The sequence below is a fragment of the Mchenga conophoros genome, linkage group LG11 (genome assembly GCF_057382185.1).
Source record: "Mchenga conophoros isolate Kocher_MC1m ecotype Shallow Benthic linkage group LG11, M_conophoros_male_GT1.1, whole genome shotgun sequence".
Taxonomy (NCBI): domain Eukaryota; kingdom Metazoa; phylum Chordata; class Actinopteri; order Cichliformes; family Cichlidae; genus Mchenga; species Mchenga conophoros.
Window position 1 is genome coordinate 12,309,231 of NC_140536.1, and position 19,235 is coordinate 12,328,465.

Genomic DNA, 19,235 nt, shown 5'->3' on the forward strand with positions numbered 1-19,235 from the left:
TAAGCATTAGCACAAATTAGCACGGGGCCTTGTTGCATTTGGGGGCAAAAGTAAGACATAGATAAACCATTAGCCTAGTGCTGGTCAACTAAATATAAAGTTCATCTTAATAATGACAAACATTCAAAACCTGAAAGCTGATGCTTTCATGAGTTTTAGGAGTCTTTTCAAACTATCAAGAAGTCACTAATGTGGGGGACACAAGAAGTATACTCAAAAAGATACCAGGTTTCATGCACAAAACATACCTGTTTATAAATCTGGCTGGTCTCTCTTTTAAATTTGTGCCACTCACAAGTTCAAGTCAGAATGGGACTGAATGGGAATCTAAAAATTGAAGCTGTGTGGTACCAAAGCACACAGGAAACAACTAGTAGGAAAATCTTCCATATTTAAATCAGGTGTAGTTTTCTGTTTTTTGTTGTGATCTTTTTAAATTACAAATCATGTATAAGTCCAATATTATTGTGGTAGCAAAGCTGAATTTAAGTTGGACACGGCCAGCAATCGCTTCCGCAGTCTGGATGTTAAACTTTGCCTTTTAAGTTATGATAAATTCTGATCTCTTTTATAAATGTTATAAAAAAAGATCAGAAATAAACTGAGACATGAAAGGAAAGCAAAGATGGGGAAAAAAATATGAAGTTTACCCAGTCTGGCCAACAAGACATAGTTCTTTTGCTTTCACAGTTGGCCTTGTAGACAAGACGCTAAAAAGCAAATGTGATTGATTTAATAAATGTTTACGTGATTTTTCAGAGGCGATACTTCTTGTTACCATTACTGTGGAGAAAGTATAGTTTTTGAAAAGAAGTCTAGACAGCGATCAAGACTTTACTCTGATCAAATAACGAGAAGTCTGAAGAATTTTCTGAGCAAAGTCCTTTTCAAAAGTTGTTTAAAAATGAAGAAAAACTTGCATGAATTACAGCATTGTTTGCATTTACTGGGAAAATGCCATCCCAGTACTGAAACTGCCATTTTCATCTCTGAATTTTCTATCAAGCCCACCAGTACCTCAGGTTACGGCAGATGGTCCGACATTATTCATGCATGCCTGTTACCTCTGTCTTTTCTCTTTATGTAGATTGTAAAACTCTCTTATTTTATGTCTCTTAACTTTGGTCCTTTTTTTAAAAATGATTTCTTTAGATGTTAAATTATATGACTGCTGTTTGACAATGTAAACAGGAGAGACATCTGATCTGTCGCAGCAAAAACAAGATTTAACCCTTTTAGAAAAGCAAAACTGGGGGTACTCTTGAATCTCCTTTTTGTATCTGTATCCTGTTTTTCATTCATTTCTCAGTGGACATGTGGCAAGTGTAGAAAAGATATTGGACCCCACGTTAATTGGTTCAAGTTCCCTGTAAGGCAAACATCAGGATACATGGTTGTAGTGGACGAGTCACATATGTAAATGTATGTAACTGAGAGGCCATATGTATGTATACTGTTACATAAGAAAAAGCATGGAGTTCTGTCAACAGACCTTGGATAAATAAAGGTTACGATAACAAAAAAAACAAATGTGGATGAAACAGAGACTTGAAGCAGTTGAGGATATGAGGATTTGTTTCCATCTAATCCAGATGAACAGCTGACAGTAGGAATTTAGATGATAATGTCTGAGAGATGGAGAGGCATCTGGTCGGGATGCTTACTTCCATATCTGAAGCCACTTGTCATATCTAATACTGCACGTTGTCAAAAGTATCAATTTGGTTGCGGAGTAATGAAAAAGTGGGTCTGTTTCTATTTTAGCGGCTTGCTTGACAGATTGAGAGGTGTTTAACGTCTCATTTTGACTTGTCAGGGTGGAGGGGGGGCTTCACAACTTCATCTCCTCATCTTTCGTTTTCTCACACACGCACACACACACACACGCACACACACACACGCAGACAGCAGGGCTCTGTTTCTGATAGACAGGGCCAAGCGGGAGACATTGCGCATACACAGAGACACACACTCGCGTGCACAGACAGAAATGGTAAAAGAAACATCATTCATCTCTAATTCAAGAGGGAGAGCAGAAAGTAAGATGAGGGAGAGAGCCAGATAAAGTTTGACAGAAGAAAGGGATGCAAGCAAGAGAGCGAGGAAGACAGAATGAGTGAAAGCCATTTAACTCATTAGGGAAAGGGAGGATCTCAAGTTATATTTAACTTGAAATTTAACTTGTGGGAAAATTTTGTGCTTAAAAGCTTGCAGGCCTCCACCGGGGTTGTAGCAGTCATCCTCCACCATCTAGAATTAATTGCCTTCTGTATTGCTTACTTTCATTTCTCAAAAACACAGATGCTTGGAGAACCAGGTAAAGAAATACTTTTTAAAAAGGTTTACTTCTTTATTTGCCGACAGGTTGTTATGCACGAAAGTTGGGAACACGCAGAAACCGTTCTGCACGCGATCCAAATAATTAATTTTTCTACCAAACTGAAAGCTGAGCATGATGTGTGGAAAATTCTGTTGCATGTGTTTAATTTACCTCTCTTTACGCTGTCCAACTCCATGTTTTCCCAGCAGATGGGTGCTGAGGTGTTTCTTCATAACAAAGGCCCACCTGCAATACACGAAAAACACAATGCCATACTTTTAACAAAGGAGTTTTAACGAAATTTTATGCCACTTTAAAAACACATTCGAACCAATCAGCACTCGTGGAAACCTTTATACACTCACTGGCAACTGTTCCAACTGCTCATTAATACAAACATCTAATCAGCCAATCGCATGCCAGTGACTGTGAATTCAGGCATACAGCTATGGTTGAGATGACCTGCTGAAACTGAGAACTGGAAAGAAAAGTGATTTGAGTGGCACGGTTGGTGGTGCCAGACGAGCCGATATTTCAGAAACTAATGATCCACTGGGATTTTCCCCACAAAACCATCTCAAGAGTTTACAGAGAATGGATGCCACTCCTGTCACCCTGTTCTTTTCTTTGTTTTTATCATCTTATCGTCTAGCTAGCTACTCCCTTATTCACAAGGGGTCACCACTGCAGGTAGCATGGCATTTAAAAAAAAAAGGGAGTTTTTCATTGCCTTTCCATGCCGAATCAAACCGACAACTATACTTGTGGCTGTAGCTCAGGAGGTAGAACACGTCATCTACATCTACTGATCGGAAAGTTAGTGGTTCGATCCCTGGCTCCTCCGGTCTGCATGCCAAGTATCCTTGGGCAAGATACTAAGCCCAAGTTGCTCTTCGAGGCATCCACTGGAGTATGTGTATGAATGTTAGTCAGGAAGCACTAAAAAGCTTAGAAAAAAGTGATTGGCTAAATGTGGCATGTTGTATAGAGCACTTTGAGTACTCCGGGAGAGTAGAAAAGCGCTATATATAAGAATGAGTGTATAAAATAGTAGACTGTGCTAAGAAACCTTTTCTTGACACTCTAACAGTGTCCATGTGTCAGACCACTGACTCTGGTGTACTGAACTTAATAAAAAAGAATTCTAGCAAATCCTGTTGTGTGCATTTTCTGTTGTCAATGTTTAACTGTCAGTTTTAACATTAAAGGCTTTAGTACTATGTGTTGCCAGAGGCGCAACAAGTTTTAAATGTTCACAGTTCACATAGTATTCACTGTGAAATGTTATTTCTGATGTGCAGATTTAAACTAAACTACTGGGCCAATGTGAGGCCACTTACTACGTGTCTTCCCTGCTCTCTCTCGCCCTCCTTTCCCGTCTTCCTTCCACTGCCCTCTCTCATTAAAGGCTAAAAAACACCACAGAAGTAAGACAGAAGTGTCCTAAAAATAATATCTCAACTGAAACATAATAGTTATGTAGAATGATGTCCTTGCAAAGTCTTTGTTTTGGTAATCTATTTTTCCCTTTATTATGAGGGATTGTCTTTTGCTTGTCTGTTTTCCAACTGTTTTAAATAACTGCAAGACAACATGAACCCATCCTTCTCTTACATATGTAGTTTTTGATAATAAACAGGTTTGGGTAAATAAGTACTGCTGTAGGTGAACTGTTCAAAATGCTGTACATAAATGTGTGGCACAAATGTGTACACATATGCGAGGATTTATAAGCTTGTGTATCTGCAGTACTTGCAGTAGCACGCATACACACTCAAACATACCAGGGTGCTGTCGTCTGACAGTGACCACAATGTACTGACTTTGTCGAGCGCCCTGAGTTTACCGTGTCTCCAAAACAGAATCTGAAAACATAATGAACGGATGACAAGACTAACTACTCTGACATCCAAGCAGCTTCACCAGTGTTTTCATCCCCTGGCCTTTTCATTTAGCACCCATCACTTCCCATTACTGTGCAACTGAGAGACAATGACCACATCTGAGAGCTGAGGAAGGAGCTACATAAAAGAGGCAGCGGGAGTTGAACCAACAGTCATGTGGTCGGCACTGTCGCTGCACATGCTTGGTTCCCCCGAGTCTCGCTCCTCCCAATTTCTTTTTTCTTCATATGGATGTTTTCACTTTTCATTTCTTTGCAAGGACATCATTCTATTTTCTCTTCAGCTAGCCCGTTTGTACCTTTTTGAAGCTTTCAGTCTCTCATGAAGCAAAAGCATAATTATTTCACTAATTATGTCACTACCCCACTCTACCCCAGCTCCTCCAACATCTGGACACACACACACACACACACACACACACACACACACACACACACACACACACACACACACACACACGGCTATGTCCTCCATCCCATCATGGCCCCAGAGTCCCGTCCGTCATCAAGGCCACGAGGCCGACTCTAACTAACACTACCACATAAATATTCAAACATGTTCCACTGTTTTGCCTCGTTATCATCACTCAAGATTTTCTCAATCCGCTCTAACTCAATCCATCCATCTGTCCAGAATGCTGCCTTGGAGTTAAACTGGGAGCAAATGTATGACTAAATCCTCTATGCTCCAATCGGCAAGAATGGCAAGATCAAAATGCTGAGCCTCTCTGGCCCACTGGAAGCGCCTCTGACTGACACGATCATCTATAAATAAACAAACAGCATAATTAAGACATTTCTGAGAGGGTGGGTGAGTGGGGGGGGGGGTTAAAAGAATTAATCAATACATTTGAGAGAATAGCACGGCCTTGGAACACTTCACGCGTGCTTGTTTAAGTCGTCGTGTTTAGACGTGGAGAAAAAAAGAGCTTGCAAACATTTCTGTTAATTATGTATTACAGCTGTCCTTCATAAACCTAATTACAGAGTGCTGAAAGGCAACAGGGGCAATTTGCATATGCGCATGAAAGACAAGACATATGCAAAATATGATTTTAATTAGCATTCTTTGATAGCAAGGGGTACAAATTAAACTGGCATGTTGAGAGATTCTCATCTCACCCCTTTTTTTACTGGATTATTCTCAGAGTGGCACGAGTGCAAGACGGTTAATGCCCTGTGGAGGCACCTGGCACAGGCTGCACACACACACACACACACACACACACACACACACACACACACACACACACACACACACACACACACACACACACACACACACACACACACACACACACACACAAATGGATCTTAAGATGCATAAATGTGCAATAAGCACACATGCAAACCTAAATAACCATACACAAATGGAAAATTCCAAAGACACAAACTTACAAAATCGCAATTAGCTGTTCACCATGTGATTATCTAATACACATAAATGGCTCTGATAAGGAAGCAGGGAACAAACACACATATATGCACAAATAGTGATACAAAAACAAACAAATAGCAATCGTTGCTCACAAAAAGACACCACGAGTCCCCAATTTCTCATGCATACACACGCACACACTTTTACACACAGAAAGATCCCATATCTAAATGTTAAAGGGGCAAATCCATTTGTTTAAGGCAGTCTGTAATCAGCCCCCTGCCCCTGGTGTGTGTGCATCCTCTGCCATCCAGGTCAAGGCCTCAGCTTGTCGTCCTGCTGCCTTGGGCTGCATCATCAGCCCAAGCCATCAGCCTTGATGGTTATTGTAACAAAGGGATACTTTAACATGCCATTCATCCATATCAATTCTCTTCCCCCCATGAATTGAACTAATAAGGCTGTGCCTCTGCCCTCCAGGGAGGCTCATAATATCCATTGCAGATATGAAAAAAGAAAAAAAAAAGAAAAAGAAAAACCGAGGCGCTGGTGTTTCACGTTCGACTTTCCCTTCAGACTAATCGGCGCGCCACAGCTCGTTAGGTCCGTGACGTGCCAAAGCTTTACCGATAAGCAGGGGAGACACGGCTCAATTACCCACAGTTACAATCTTTCTCTTTTTCTTCCCTCCCGCTGCCTGACGATGAAGAGATAACATGTCAATATTTGATACAAACAACTTCATTTGCCTAATGGTGTTCCTGGATAGGCCCATCTAAAGGTCTAGAAGGGATGGGAGATCTAAGAAAAGGCCTCAAGCAAATCTCCGCTTAGACGTACCGTGGCCACCCGCCCCAAATCACACAGTCCTGTTTCCAACAGCTGTACACGAGGCATTGTGGGTTGGAGCCAGATTGGACAGAGGACAGTTTTCCAACTTTTTCTTGAGTTGCTTTCAACTAGGTCTTGACAGTGACACTTGACTGTCAAGAACCCACGTGAGTATTATCATCTCTCTATTAATAGACAGGCAATGCAAGGGAAGTGAACCAGTGCTCATAGTGGCAGTAATGGACAGCTGTTAAGTCAGAAATAACTTCAAATTCAATGTCAAACAGAAACTAGTGTCAACAAATAATCAGACAAGTCTGCAGAAACACTGACGTGACTGTATTCAAGTTACATCGCTAAGCTCGCGCACTGTTACTACGTGTGCGTCAAAAGAAGTGAAGACAGAATCTGTTTTCTAAGTCAGAGTTTCCTCCAAAACATTTTAATGAACAACGGGAAGATGCTTGAGCATCCAGGTTGTTGCCTGCTGTGCATGGCAACAACAGAACGCAACATGGGAAAAGCTATGAGGTGAAAAATGAAGCTGAAGTCAAACAAAGACGTGTACTTTACTTGGTTAGAAGGTAACTGAAAAGCCATTACGAGAGCTACCAGATGTAGGAACTGCTCAACCCTCACTGGGCGAAACCACTGAAAACCTTGGCAAGGAAGAACAGTTGAACTCTGAAGTTATGGCACTATGGTTCAGCTCACACACACACACAAACACACACACACAGGCTCTGCAGTGGTCCGCTGGGCCCCAAAGAAATGAGTGTGTGCGGGCTCATCCAGCCTCCTGTGCAAGCCCTAATGATGGCCTCCACCTGCTGCTTTAATGTCACAGCTGGATCGCCCTCCATCCTTCACTGACTCTGACTGCCATCAGCAGCAGGTAGCTCCCCTCTGCACACTCCTCCCTCCATCTCAGCTTCCTTTATCTCCCCTCTCTTCCATCTTCAGTTTCTCCTTTTCAATACATCCTCATACCTCCACACTCCAACAGCGTAATGCTTGATTCATACTACTTCTATACCCTATGCCATAACCTAACAGCATGGCCTACAGAGTAATCTGACATGCACCTTCCGAAAAATGTAGCTACACGTCGCATTGACACAAACCACAATAACTGTGATACGTCTGCATGTAAAAAGAGTATATTCATGAGTAAAAAGACATTACCGCCATGAAACAAAATGTAATAGCAGCAGCTGTATTTTTCCATCGGACACATAAGGCATTTTTGGAGTTTTCATAGTATAGACTCAATTCTTTCTGATGGCTGGTCTTCCTGCATTTCATTATGAAATAACTATTGTTCAAGATTTATTATTATTAGATCCAAGTCCCACATGATCAGCTGAGTTTCACCTGTGATGGCAGATCACTGCAGACACACCAAACACAAATGGCATCACACAGTACTATGCATGTGTTTAATGTATAACATCATTGCAGTTAATGACAATGCTCCATATGGAGCAGACATGCTGCACAAACTAAACACTATTAGTTCAAGGATGCTACAAGCACATGCTATGCTTACAACCAAATAGGAAGAGCCATAGGAGTTAAAAAAAAATACCCCACTACGCCACAACTAATTCACTCTTCAGAGTAAACACAATGTGCTTTTTCCTTGTTTGCTTTATTTATTTATTTATTTTTTATAAAGCCATCCTGGAGAAGCGGAAAACCTGGAGGTAAGTTGACATGTCTAATCTGCGAAGCTTTGACAGGCAGGTGAACTGACAGAAGAACAGAAACCAACACTTGGCTGACAGCAACCCTGGAGCGCCGAGACAGCTGCCGACATGTCAGACAGACAGATAAACAGACAGGAACCAGAAGTCGGAAGATAAGACATTTATTGACAGAGAGAGCGACTTGCTTTTCTGACACAGAGACAGACAGGCAGACATCAAGAATAAGGACTCAGAAAGGAGGGATTCTGCTGAGTTTACAGGCTGAGTTTAAAGGATGTTCCGCAAGTCAGCCCATAGCGGTAGATGGGGGAGAACTAAATGTGATGTCAAATTTTGCAAATGTGGAGATAGATGGTGATAGAAGGGTGGAAAAAGAAAAGCCACAGGAGGGAAAGAAGGGAAATAAAGGAATGTGAGAAATCATGATGGAGTATCTGGATAAGTCGGAGTGAACGTGAACTAAGGTGAGAACCAAAGGCAAATGCAGTTTGCGGTGTTGTCGCTCTGTTTGACAGAAGCGAGAGGCGACTTCACATCAATATTGCTCAGGCTTATAGGAGATGCACTTATGGAAACGTCCCATAACGTAACAGACATTAGGGAGGGAAAAAATAAACAAATAAAGCATCCAGACTGATTTTGTGTTTTTGAGCTAAAGCAAGCACTTGATCTATTCTAAGATGATCCTGATAAAAATAAAAGAGGCAAAGCGTTTCTCTGACGACAGATCAACGTCGGGGCTCTCACTGAAACAGACACCTCTCACTTGTGACGCCGCCGCTCGTGTGTGCGCACAGGCCCGCGCGCGTCCTCTAGTTTTAGAGGGAGGTACATAAAAAGCTCACTTCGCCTCTCCAAAGGGGTTTTTTTGGATCATCTGCTGAGGCAGGTGATGGGGCTTGACGGATTGATTGAGGAGAAGTTCTCATCGACAGTGGCAGCGCCCCATAGAGTTCCCAGCTCCAGTGCACACTGTTCCATTAAAGGATCATTTAGAGGGAGAGCAAGTTCCACCTGCACTTATGCAGAGCACACGCTAATGTGAGATGAAACAGACATTTTCAAGCTACAGGAAGGGAGAGAGAAAGTGCAGGGGAAAAAAAAAAATTATAATAATGAAAAATAAAAATTCAGTCCCTTCCCAACAGCGCATTTCCATCTTCAAGAGAACGGCGATTGATGAAGTAATCTATTATTGATATCATCATCGCTATGCGCCGATGGCAGTTTCGGCGTTAACAGAGCCCCCAGCTCTGAGCGTCATAGCACTGTTTGCATATTATGCTACTCAGCTTCATTATATTTTCTAATTAACTCCTTTAATTTGGGATTTAAATCCTGAGCGAGAGAAGAAACTTGAAAATGCTGAACAAGAAAGAATAATGCCGTATTCGGCGTCGAGATGAAAAGTGAGATGGAGAAGAAAAGAACAAGGTACAGGACAACTTGGAGCAGTTTTCAAAACAGATTTCTAAAAGCTTGGCATAGCATGTGTGGCATCAGCACAAATATGATTCACTTTTATGGATTAAACAAAAGCGGCGAGCACTATCCGCTACGAAGACAGAACATGTCCTGAGACACATTTTAAATGAAATACATTACATACTAAAATTACGCTGTGCTGGGAGGAGGTGAAAAAGTCTCATTTTACACAACAAAACAAAATGAATCAAAAAACGCCGGTTGTTAAAGGCTGTTAGCTTCTGTTGCTAATGCATCTTTCTCTCCTTCCTTCCCTTCCTCTCTGCAGTGCAGTTAAAGATATGAAAAATATATGTGCTTTTTATCCACCACCCCCCCTTTCTCTCTCTTTTCCACTGCGCCGTGTTAAATCATTAAAGAGAAGTCCTGCTCATTATCTCTCTAAACAAAACTTCTCTTAAACCAAATAAATCACCGTTGCGCTGCGCAGCTAACAGCCGTGAAGGGATAAATTACAAAGCGCCTCACTGGCAGCACTGGTATTTTAAAAAGCTTGCTGCACAATTTCTATGATGTGCAGTAATTTGTAATGCAGGTTTCCTTATGTTTATATGGTCTCTTCAGGTGTGTGTGTGCGCGCGTGTGTGGTGTATGCTGGGGAAGAGGTGAAGGGTGGGGAGTGAAATAAGAGTCTGTTTGTGTTTCTTCAATATTAAGCCCGCTTTGGCACAGAATCTAGCACTAAGCAAAATTACTTTACAACCCTGAATATATTTTTATAAAGTAGATAATACTGCTAAGACAGCAAAAAGACATCACACGGGATAAGATTTTAAACGCCAGTGCTAAAACTTTATGTTTGGACTGAAAGATAGAACAGCAGTTAACATGGATACAATTAAAGGACATACTGAAAGAATTCATGTAAGAGGTTCTTAAAGGCAACATGTGTTATTTGAAGCTTGGCACAATGGTATTATATATACACGAGTGTGACTGACTGAAAGAAAAAGATGAAATAAAAACTGTCTCTTTGGTCCGAGAGCCAGATCGTGTGACCGCTGCCATTACGACTAGCTTCATTATAAACAGGAAAACACCCCAGCAGGGTCGCAGCTTCTGTTAAACCGTGTAATTGAGGGAAGAGACACCAGCCACCCCCTTTCACCTCTGCAACCCTCTGGACTCCTTCATGAACCAAGAACTGTGATGAGCCCCTCCCGACCTTTTTCTGGGCCCCCAGTGGGTACATTACGCTGCAGATAACAGGGCTGCACTAGGGTCCATTTACAACAGCGAGCCTCCCTTGTGCCTCCTGGGGATGAAAACCAATAGTAGCCCCAGTATCACGCCCCCGCACCCACAACAATGAAATTAAAAAAAAAAGGAAAGAAGCTCAAAGATGATTTATTCAGTCTGTTTGCTTATACACTCCATCTGCACGTCCTCTGAGAACAAATTAAATGTACAAAAAAAGAGGATGAAGAAACAATGGTTTAATATGAAAAGAAGGAAACGCACTGAAATCCCGATGCTAAAGGTCCAGAATAACTTTATTTGTGACACACGCTTACACTGTATTAGCAGAAATGCAAGGCAAATGTTAACAAACCGCAAAAACCAGACCAAACTACTGCTCCTAAGAAAAAATTTAAAAAAGGATGCAAAAGAAGTTTAAGTAAATCAAAGAACACCTGAGCAATTGCCGGAGGGAGGGCTGAAGGTGCTGAAAACTGAAAAGATGCACAGAAGACAACCTTTAATTTCGACTGCTGTCGTTTCTGGCGAGTGGTCTCGCACATTAAAAAGAACTGAAGCAACATGACAAGTGAGAGTTGTGTTTCTCTCACAATAGTTTTGCTAAAGCAGACAATCCATAAAACATAAGGCCTCTGTATTGACGTTTTTCTTCAGCCGGCTGAGTGAAGGGCGTAGCTGGGATGTCAGGACTGTCTGTCGGCCAGCTACCACTCTCATTATCCTCGCGCCTCTGTGAAGGGCAGCTAAGGTCACACTCCAGAGGAGCAAAATAAACCGCTCTGGTACTAATCTAATATTCAGCGATCCTATCAAAGAATGACTTATTAGGCTCAAAGAACTGGAACTGTTGATGGAGAGGAAAGATTTCTCAAAGTGGAAGTTCACACTTTTTTTCTTTCTTTCTCTGAGTAAGGAAAGTTGAAATGTAAAATGTGACACCTGTCATCTCTGGGTGGCAGAATTAAAAAGTACTTTCTCTAACCTGGAAGTGAGTGAATATTTCCTCAGAGGTTCAGTGGGGTGTCAGCGCTCTCAAATGGTATAAAAACAATGGACTTTCTGGAGATTGAGCGAGAGTGCAGCTTAGGAATTTACACAATGCACCGTTCAAGTGTTATTATAGATGCTGCTGCCTCCTACTCAAAGCTAGCGCACTTCTACACCTCTCAGAAAGTATGCATGCACGCGCACACACACACACACACACACACACACACACACACACACACACACACACACACACACAAAGGATGTCTTTGTTTGGCTGTTGCCGCCGTTGTCTTGACACCTACCATCTGCCGCCCCAGCAACAGAGAAGAGTGAAGAGATGAGTTTCTCTCTGGAAACTTGCCCTCCACCCCCCCACCCCCACCCCGCGACAAAAAACACCCTGCAAGGTTTCACTCAAACGAGTGCCGGCCTCCCTCCCACTGCCAACACTTTCTGATGCTCCACAGGTTGAATCGCTGCTCAATAAACAGCCAATTGCCACCTTTTCTAATACCTTGCCTAATGAAGTTTATGCTGCAATGGATACAATGGTAAATAAGCCACAAACAACACCACCACCAACACCACTCAAGAGCAAAGAAAGCCTTTGTGAAAACTCCCAGGTTCCCACTCAGCCACTTAATAAAACCTTGTTTCATTGAAGTGTGCGTACAAGCGTGTGGGAAGCGAGTGGGGTAAATTGGGACGAGCCTCCTCAGTCACCATCTATAGACGCGAGATGTATCAAAGAGAGCGGGCACTCAAAAGTAAATGAATAAATAAATAAGTAAATAAAGCACGCTATGCAGATGAGGGTGACGAAGCCTCCATTCTGCGACGCGCTGGCCATTCATCACCTGCACATGCAAAGCGCCCGGCTCTGGTCCTTAGCATATTCGCATATTCTAATGAAGTCTCACATGCAAATGAGGACGACCTTTTCCTTTTGGCCTTTTCTTTTTTTTCTTGCTCTCTGATTCTTTTATTTTTATATATATTTTTTTTTACAACTTTACATTAAGACGAGGGGAGTGGAGAGTGCTGGCTGTAATGGCTATTAGAGCGACAGGCTGAGTACGTGACGTTGTGATCTAAACTCAGCAACGCTGTAATTAGGCTAATCTATTACCAGACGGCGCCTGTCAGGAGATCTTTATGGCAAAGGACAGACTTGTCAGGCACTTTATTTATTAAAACTGGCTCTGGATTTTCTAAAGAGATGGTCAGTTAGTCCCACAGAAAAAAAAGAAAGTACCCACACATTGACATGGGCTCAGACACAGATAACAGCAGCACCCATGGGACCTTACTGCTGCCCCTGGACCTTTGAGGTGCTACATGCTGTGCAATCTAATATCGACTAGGTGTGTCCAGCCTTGTATCTGTACAGACTGACATCAGCTTCAACTTGCATATTAAATATCATCCATTTAGGGTATTAAAAACCTAATAATGTGAGGCTGATTTTTCCTCCACGTGTATACACATTTTAAATTACTTGTTATTTTATTTATGTATTGGTTTTTTAAAAGCAGAAAACATTTTAAAGAGGTTTGTCACTACTGGCTTTAAAACCCCTACTGATGACAGTCCAACTGTCTGGCCACTTCCCTCTCTGGCTGTCACGAGTGACCAGCAGAGAGGAGGGGACACCAGCCGTCACTAGCCCTTCCTCTCTTCTGTCCACCGGGCAGGGTCTTGTGCTGTCGGCGGGGAGGCGGGAGAAAGTTATGCCTCCTTACTGTGACTTTGAACTTTCTGAGATGAGGCATAAATATTGAAATATTGAAATGAAAGATGCGGTGGGGCACAGAGGAGGTGGGAGGGGGAGTAGAAGGAAGAGGGGGAGGAAGGGGGGGGGGGGGGGGATAGACGGATTGTGGGGGAGAAGAGACAGGAGGCCCACTGAGAGAAAAGACAAGGCCCTCACCCTTCTGCCAGGCTGCATTCTAGCAGGCCGACAGTTATGGATAGGAAACATTACTGCTGCTGGTAATTAAAGCAAAAACTAATACTGTCTCTTGGATGAGGGGGTTTCACAGTGAGCATCCATTTGTCACTGCTGTACACTCGCCAAGGCCAGATTAAATCTCTCACATATTTAGTCCTGCTGTGCACTGGGGTGCAATCTATCTATCTATCTGTCTATCTATCTGTCTGTCTTCTTTTTAACTAACATTGGGTGTCAAACTAAAAATCCTTCCACATTAAATATAATAATGTCGATTCTGAAAAGATTCCCACTTAATGAACCAGCTATTTACAAAAGAGTGATGCCTAAGGTAGCTCAAGAAACACGTGCAATTGCATCAGCATGTTTCATTTGTTTTCCACATTCAGTCTACCGTCACTGCAAAGAAATGCTACACTGGTGAATCAATGAAACGCGCTGGCATGGCTCCTTGACTGTGCCACTTTACTTCCCTGAAGTATGGCATGTGTAATCTCTTTGCCAGCATTAAGGCTCTAAAACTGACAATTATTTAGATCCCCGGCTCAGAAGAAATTAAAGGTTCAGACTTTCATGACGTGATCCAGCAGTAACGAGTTGCAACACAATTCTGAGCAAACAGTCAAAAGTCTGAACAGCGTGGCCTGTTTCTCTGTGACACTGTGCAGAGCCATCCGACGAGCCAGACTGGACCTGTGGTCTATCTATCTATATCTGGTCTAAAAGCCAGACAAATTGCATGTGGATAGAAAAATAAAAGTTTATGTTTAAGATATTGGTTTCCATCTTCAGGGCTTCTTTTGCAGAGTCTGGACATTATAAGCTGTGAGAGACAACGGATGATTCGCCCTCCTTGTAGAGGTGGCTGAAGGTGAAAGCCAAGAGAATCGTATCAATTCAAAGATCTTAGTATCAGCTTTCAGAACACATGTAGGTCAACTCCTACTAAAGAGTCCTCAGTGAGGCAGTTAGTGACTGACTGAGCGACTGACTGCAGAGTGGCAGTGAAAAGGCCACTGGCTGCAGGGGGGGGGGGGGGAATGCCGTGTCACCAGACGGAGGAGATCGGTGACACTGAGCGTGTCACAGGGTGACGGCTGCACTCTGCTAGGACCAGCAGCCCCTCCAGCACTGTCAGAGGAACCAGCAGCTCCAGATACTGACACTAGCAGCCATACTGACAAGCCAAACATGACTCGTCTCTGCTCTCGCCACAGACGAGGCCTGACGGCACACGGAGATGAAATGAGAAGGAGGGACAGAGGGATGACTGAGGAGAGAGCAAATAAATACAAACTGAATCTGTGTATGGTGAAATAGGCAGACAATACATAGCGATGTATTGCATGAAAAAATAAAAAGTAAGAGTAAGAGTAAGAGTAAAAGCCAGCTCAGCCTAGGTAAAACACATTAGAAAGAATGCAGTCCACAACCAATGACTTTGAGCTGACTGGCTGAATTCATGCCAGCCTGTTTTAACCCGACAGGGACCAATCAATGGTCTTCACTTTGTTTTCTATTCAACAGTGTCAAATTATTACCTCCCCTTTGTCCTCTGAACGAAAATGTTCTTTTGCCAGCTTGCAGAAGTGCTTACTCAATGTTCTTTGATTAGTAAAAACCAAACAAGAGGTCTTCGCTGTGCTCAAATGTAAACTAACAGTTGTGCACAAAAGAAGGCGTGGCCAAATTATATATAGATTACATTAAACTGAACCAAATGAATATGAAAACAGTTTGTATAACCCATTACCACAGTAAATGGCACATTGTTTCATTCCCCTGTAGCCCTTACACAGATGTTACAAATGAAGAGATTATAGCAGCAGGTTACCACAGACTCGAATTAACACCAAAGGTTAGGTTTAGTTGTACTATCTTAGCTCCTTTTTCATGATTTCATATTTTAGTTGATCTCAATAATATGAGAAAAGGGACTACTGCAAGGGAAAAAAACAAACACACTGAAAGGTGGGAGAAAAGAAGGATGACAATAATAACATAGAGATGAAAATATGATGATTTGAGGGGGAAACCATGAAGGGCGGGAAGGGAAGTAATGTCAAAAGGGGAGAGGGCAGAAAACAGAAAGAAGAGAGAAAGAGGGAGTCGATGTAGAGGACTCAGACAGAGGAAGAGAGGGAGAGAGCGCGCAGCAGCGAGAATGATCGCTGTTGATCTTCACGATAAGCGCTCCCGACAACTTGTGACCAAAGTGGCGCTTCGACACTAATCGGCCGTGAAGGCTGACCTGCAGCGAGGCAGCGCAGTTCAGATCGCATAGGGCCAGCGCTGCGGCTCAGACGAGATGGACCCAGACAGGAGACATCCAGGCATCAAAACTCACTGAGAAATTGCGACATGGCTTCAGTGCACTGTGAGAAGAACATAAGAGGAGGAAGAAAAAAACTATAAAAAAAAAAGAAAAGCAAGCAGTGATACTGGTTGCTCTTGGCAGTCGAAGCAGACTTATGTGGCTTAAGATGAAAGAGAAGGACACAGCCAAAGGAGAGTGGAGTGAGGGAGTGAAGGGAAGTGTCTAGGGGAGGGGAGGAGGAAAAATATGAGGGGAGTGGAGGGGAAAAAAAAAAAAAATCACAAAGATCAATTTTATTGACAATTATCTGTGAGCCGGACTGTGCTGAACTGCAGAATAACCTTGAACTGTTAGTGTCCAAACCTCTGCAAGACATAAAGAGTGTGGGCACACATACCAACAGGTCTGGTTACTCTCTTGAGCAAAAAGTAAACAGGTCAAAAGATACAGGTGGTGAATTAAACACATGGCATGCTGCATGGACTGCATGCACAGAGCTTTGGCCAATTCATTATAGCAGCGCCGCTGAGATGAACCACAAGATGCAACCCCCGCCCAAAAAAAAAAAACACAGCTGGGCCTCTGTGACAAACATCACCCACCAAAGTGGGATCACATGCGTAGCAGTTGTGGGACATTTTTTCAAGCTGTTGCCAGTTTGTTGCCTTTCCTTTGCCTTTGGTTTGGCGACTGATATTTCAGGACAACGCCTTGGGCTCTGGTTGTATGTGATGAAAAGTCAAACATCAGTATCAGCCACTGTCGGCCTTGCTGACCGACACACAGGGTGGCATTTACAGGGGTTGATTTGTCTTTTTCTTTTTCTTGAGTTAATTTTACACAATTTTATTGCCAGCAAATTCATTGTGCAGTGACATAAATGTTCAAATAAATATTTACCGTAATATCTGTGTTACCCATACAAAGTATTGCCCAAATGTTGTTGTAACATCAGTGTAACCCCTAAAATCGACCAATATAAAAAATGCTGCCATGAAAAATTAAACTTTAAAAGGCTGTCTAGATGATCCAAGTATATTATCATACAGTGATATTTTCCCTTCATCTCTTTCTGCTAATCTGCTGTCAATAACCTGCTTATGACCCTGTAAAGGACAGGCTGAATAGCTATAGCTCTAGAAAACCGTTCAGTCCATCACCCAAGTCAGTCAGGGCTCTAATTTCCCAGAAAATGCCGAAGTCAATTCCATACTGCTTTTTCCCCACACATGCAGGCCTTCTGCAGACATAACATACATTCCTAGATAAATATTTTTACTTTCAGTCGGAGCAGGTTGTTCTCGGTTGCCAAGACGCTGCCGCCACGACAGTCAGGGTGGACGAATCATGAAGGTCTTTAATAAGTAGGAAACATGCTGTTTGTTCAGTCGTTAATGACCACTGGCTCCCTCTTAAGGCACCGCATGCACAAAAAAAAAAAAAAAAAATGTGTGCACTGTGCAAAAATACATGGGATTTAATCATATCTGGCACCATAAATCATGTGTGTCTGTGTCCCTTTAGGACAATTTACAGCAACTGAACACGAACTAGGTGAAGAGTGGGGGCGGTGGTGGAGAATGTCTGAGTAAGACAGAGATGTACCCACATGTTTGTCAATATTTAGCGCATCTTTCTAGAGAGGACGCGCGGTTCTGCCAAATATGTGAGCTGCTGGGGCTGATCGCAGGAATAGACTGACTGATGAACGGGTCACAAACCAACGGGAAGCACAGCTCTAAACGACGTCACCGACGAAACAAAACGCCCCTACGCCCCTTTTCTGTCTGATAATATGCCAATAGATTCAATAAGGGCAGCAAAGTTCAACCTAACCACCAGGACGCAAGTGAGGTTGTCAGCCAGAGTATTCTTCACATTTTTTTAATTTATTTATTTTTATTTAGTTCTTTATTTTTTTTGCATGAGCAGACACACACAGTTTGGTTAAATCTGAGACAGAGGCAGGGATTCTAGAAATATTCCCTTATTGATCTGTTGTGGGAAGATGCTATCTCTTTACATGAGAAGCAGACCGCTGGAGCCAGTACACACACACACACACACACACACACACACACACACACACACACACACGTACAGACATATATAAATAGCATTCCTACAAACACATGGCACAATGAGTGTATCCTATCATCTACAAGAAACACAAACACGATACATTTACACACACATAAACCAAAGCTACCCACAAACTACTCTCACACACACACTTTACACACATGCCCACAGAAATAAAGCTTACAATGTAAAAAAACAGTAGTCTCAAGACACAAATACCACTCCGTGCAATTACAAACCGGCCCAAAGACTGTTTACTTATTCATTGATGAAGTTAATTGCTCGTTAAAATTGCACATGAACTGCGTAAACATTTCATGTTGTGTCTGAAGCAAGGAAAGTTTGTGAGGAATGGAAAGCAATATCTGGAGAAAAAAAAATGTAAAAAAATAAAATAAAATAAAAAAATCGCGGCCTTCTTAACACATGTGCACATCTTCAATTCTTCCCCAACACAAATTGCTTATATTTATGCTGAAAAAATTAGTAGGACCAGTAGACTTTTTTCCTCCAAAAACAACACAGCAAAAAAAAAAAAAAAAGCAGTCTGGGAGATATGTGGCACAGTACACGCTATTAGTTCTGACTGCTCGAGCTTCCCATTCCTGTACTTACAGTATACCACAAATAGGACCATCACTTTTCATTACCTGCTGTTTCCAGCAGAGCTTCACTCTATCATTGCCACGGCATGCTAATGTAAAGCAGGCTACTGTCATGTAAATTAAACTGTTTGTTTTGTTTGCCTTCCCTCCTTCGGCTGATTGTCAGAGCGACTTGCCAGGAGCAGCAGGTGTGTTTGTTTGTTTGTGTAGGAGTGCACCGGTGTGCCGGGTTTTGCTGTTAGTGTGCTGCTGCTGCTGCTTTATGCACACAGGCTCCGGCTGCACAGCAACAAGTGAGCTCTGAATGTGCGAGTGTGGCTTGTGTGTATGGAAGTTACGAAATCTGAAACACACACACATACACACACACACACACAATCTGAACCCCCTCCCCCCCTTAGTCAACCAGATGTGCTCCTGACCCTGAGCTCAGCCACTGAAATGCAAAGTTGCATGCCTACTTG

The 19,235-nt window shown here is 42.5% G+C and overlaps 1 protein-coding gene across 1 annotated transcript in view; it reads right to left on the reverse strand.

The window, feature by feature from the left end:
- znf407 (zinc finger protein 407) overlaps positions 1–19,235 on the reverse strand; it is a 154,730-nt gene that overhangs the window by 85,652 nt on the left and 49,843 nt on the right. Inside the window, exon 5 of the mRNA XM_085290913.1 lies at positions 2,492–2,566. Coding sequence (XP_085147039.1) covers positions 2,492–2,566 — 75 coding nt within the window. The remainder of the gene's footprint in view (positions 1–2,491; positions 2,567–19,235) is intronic.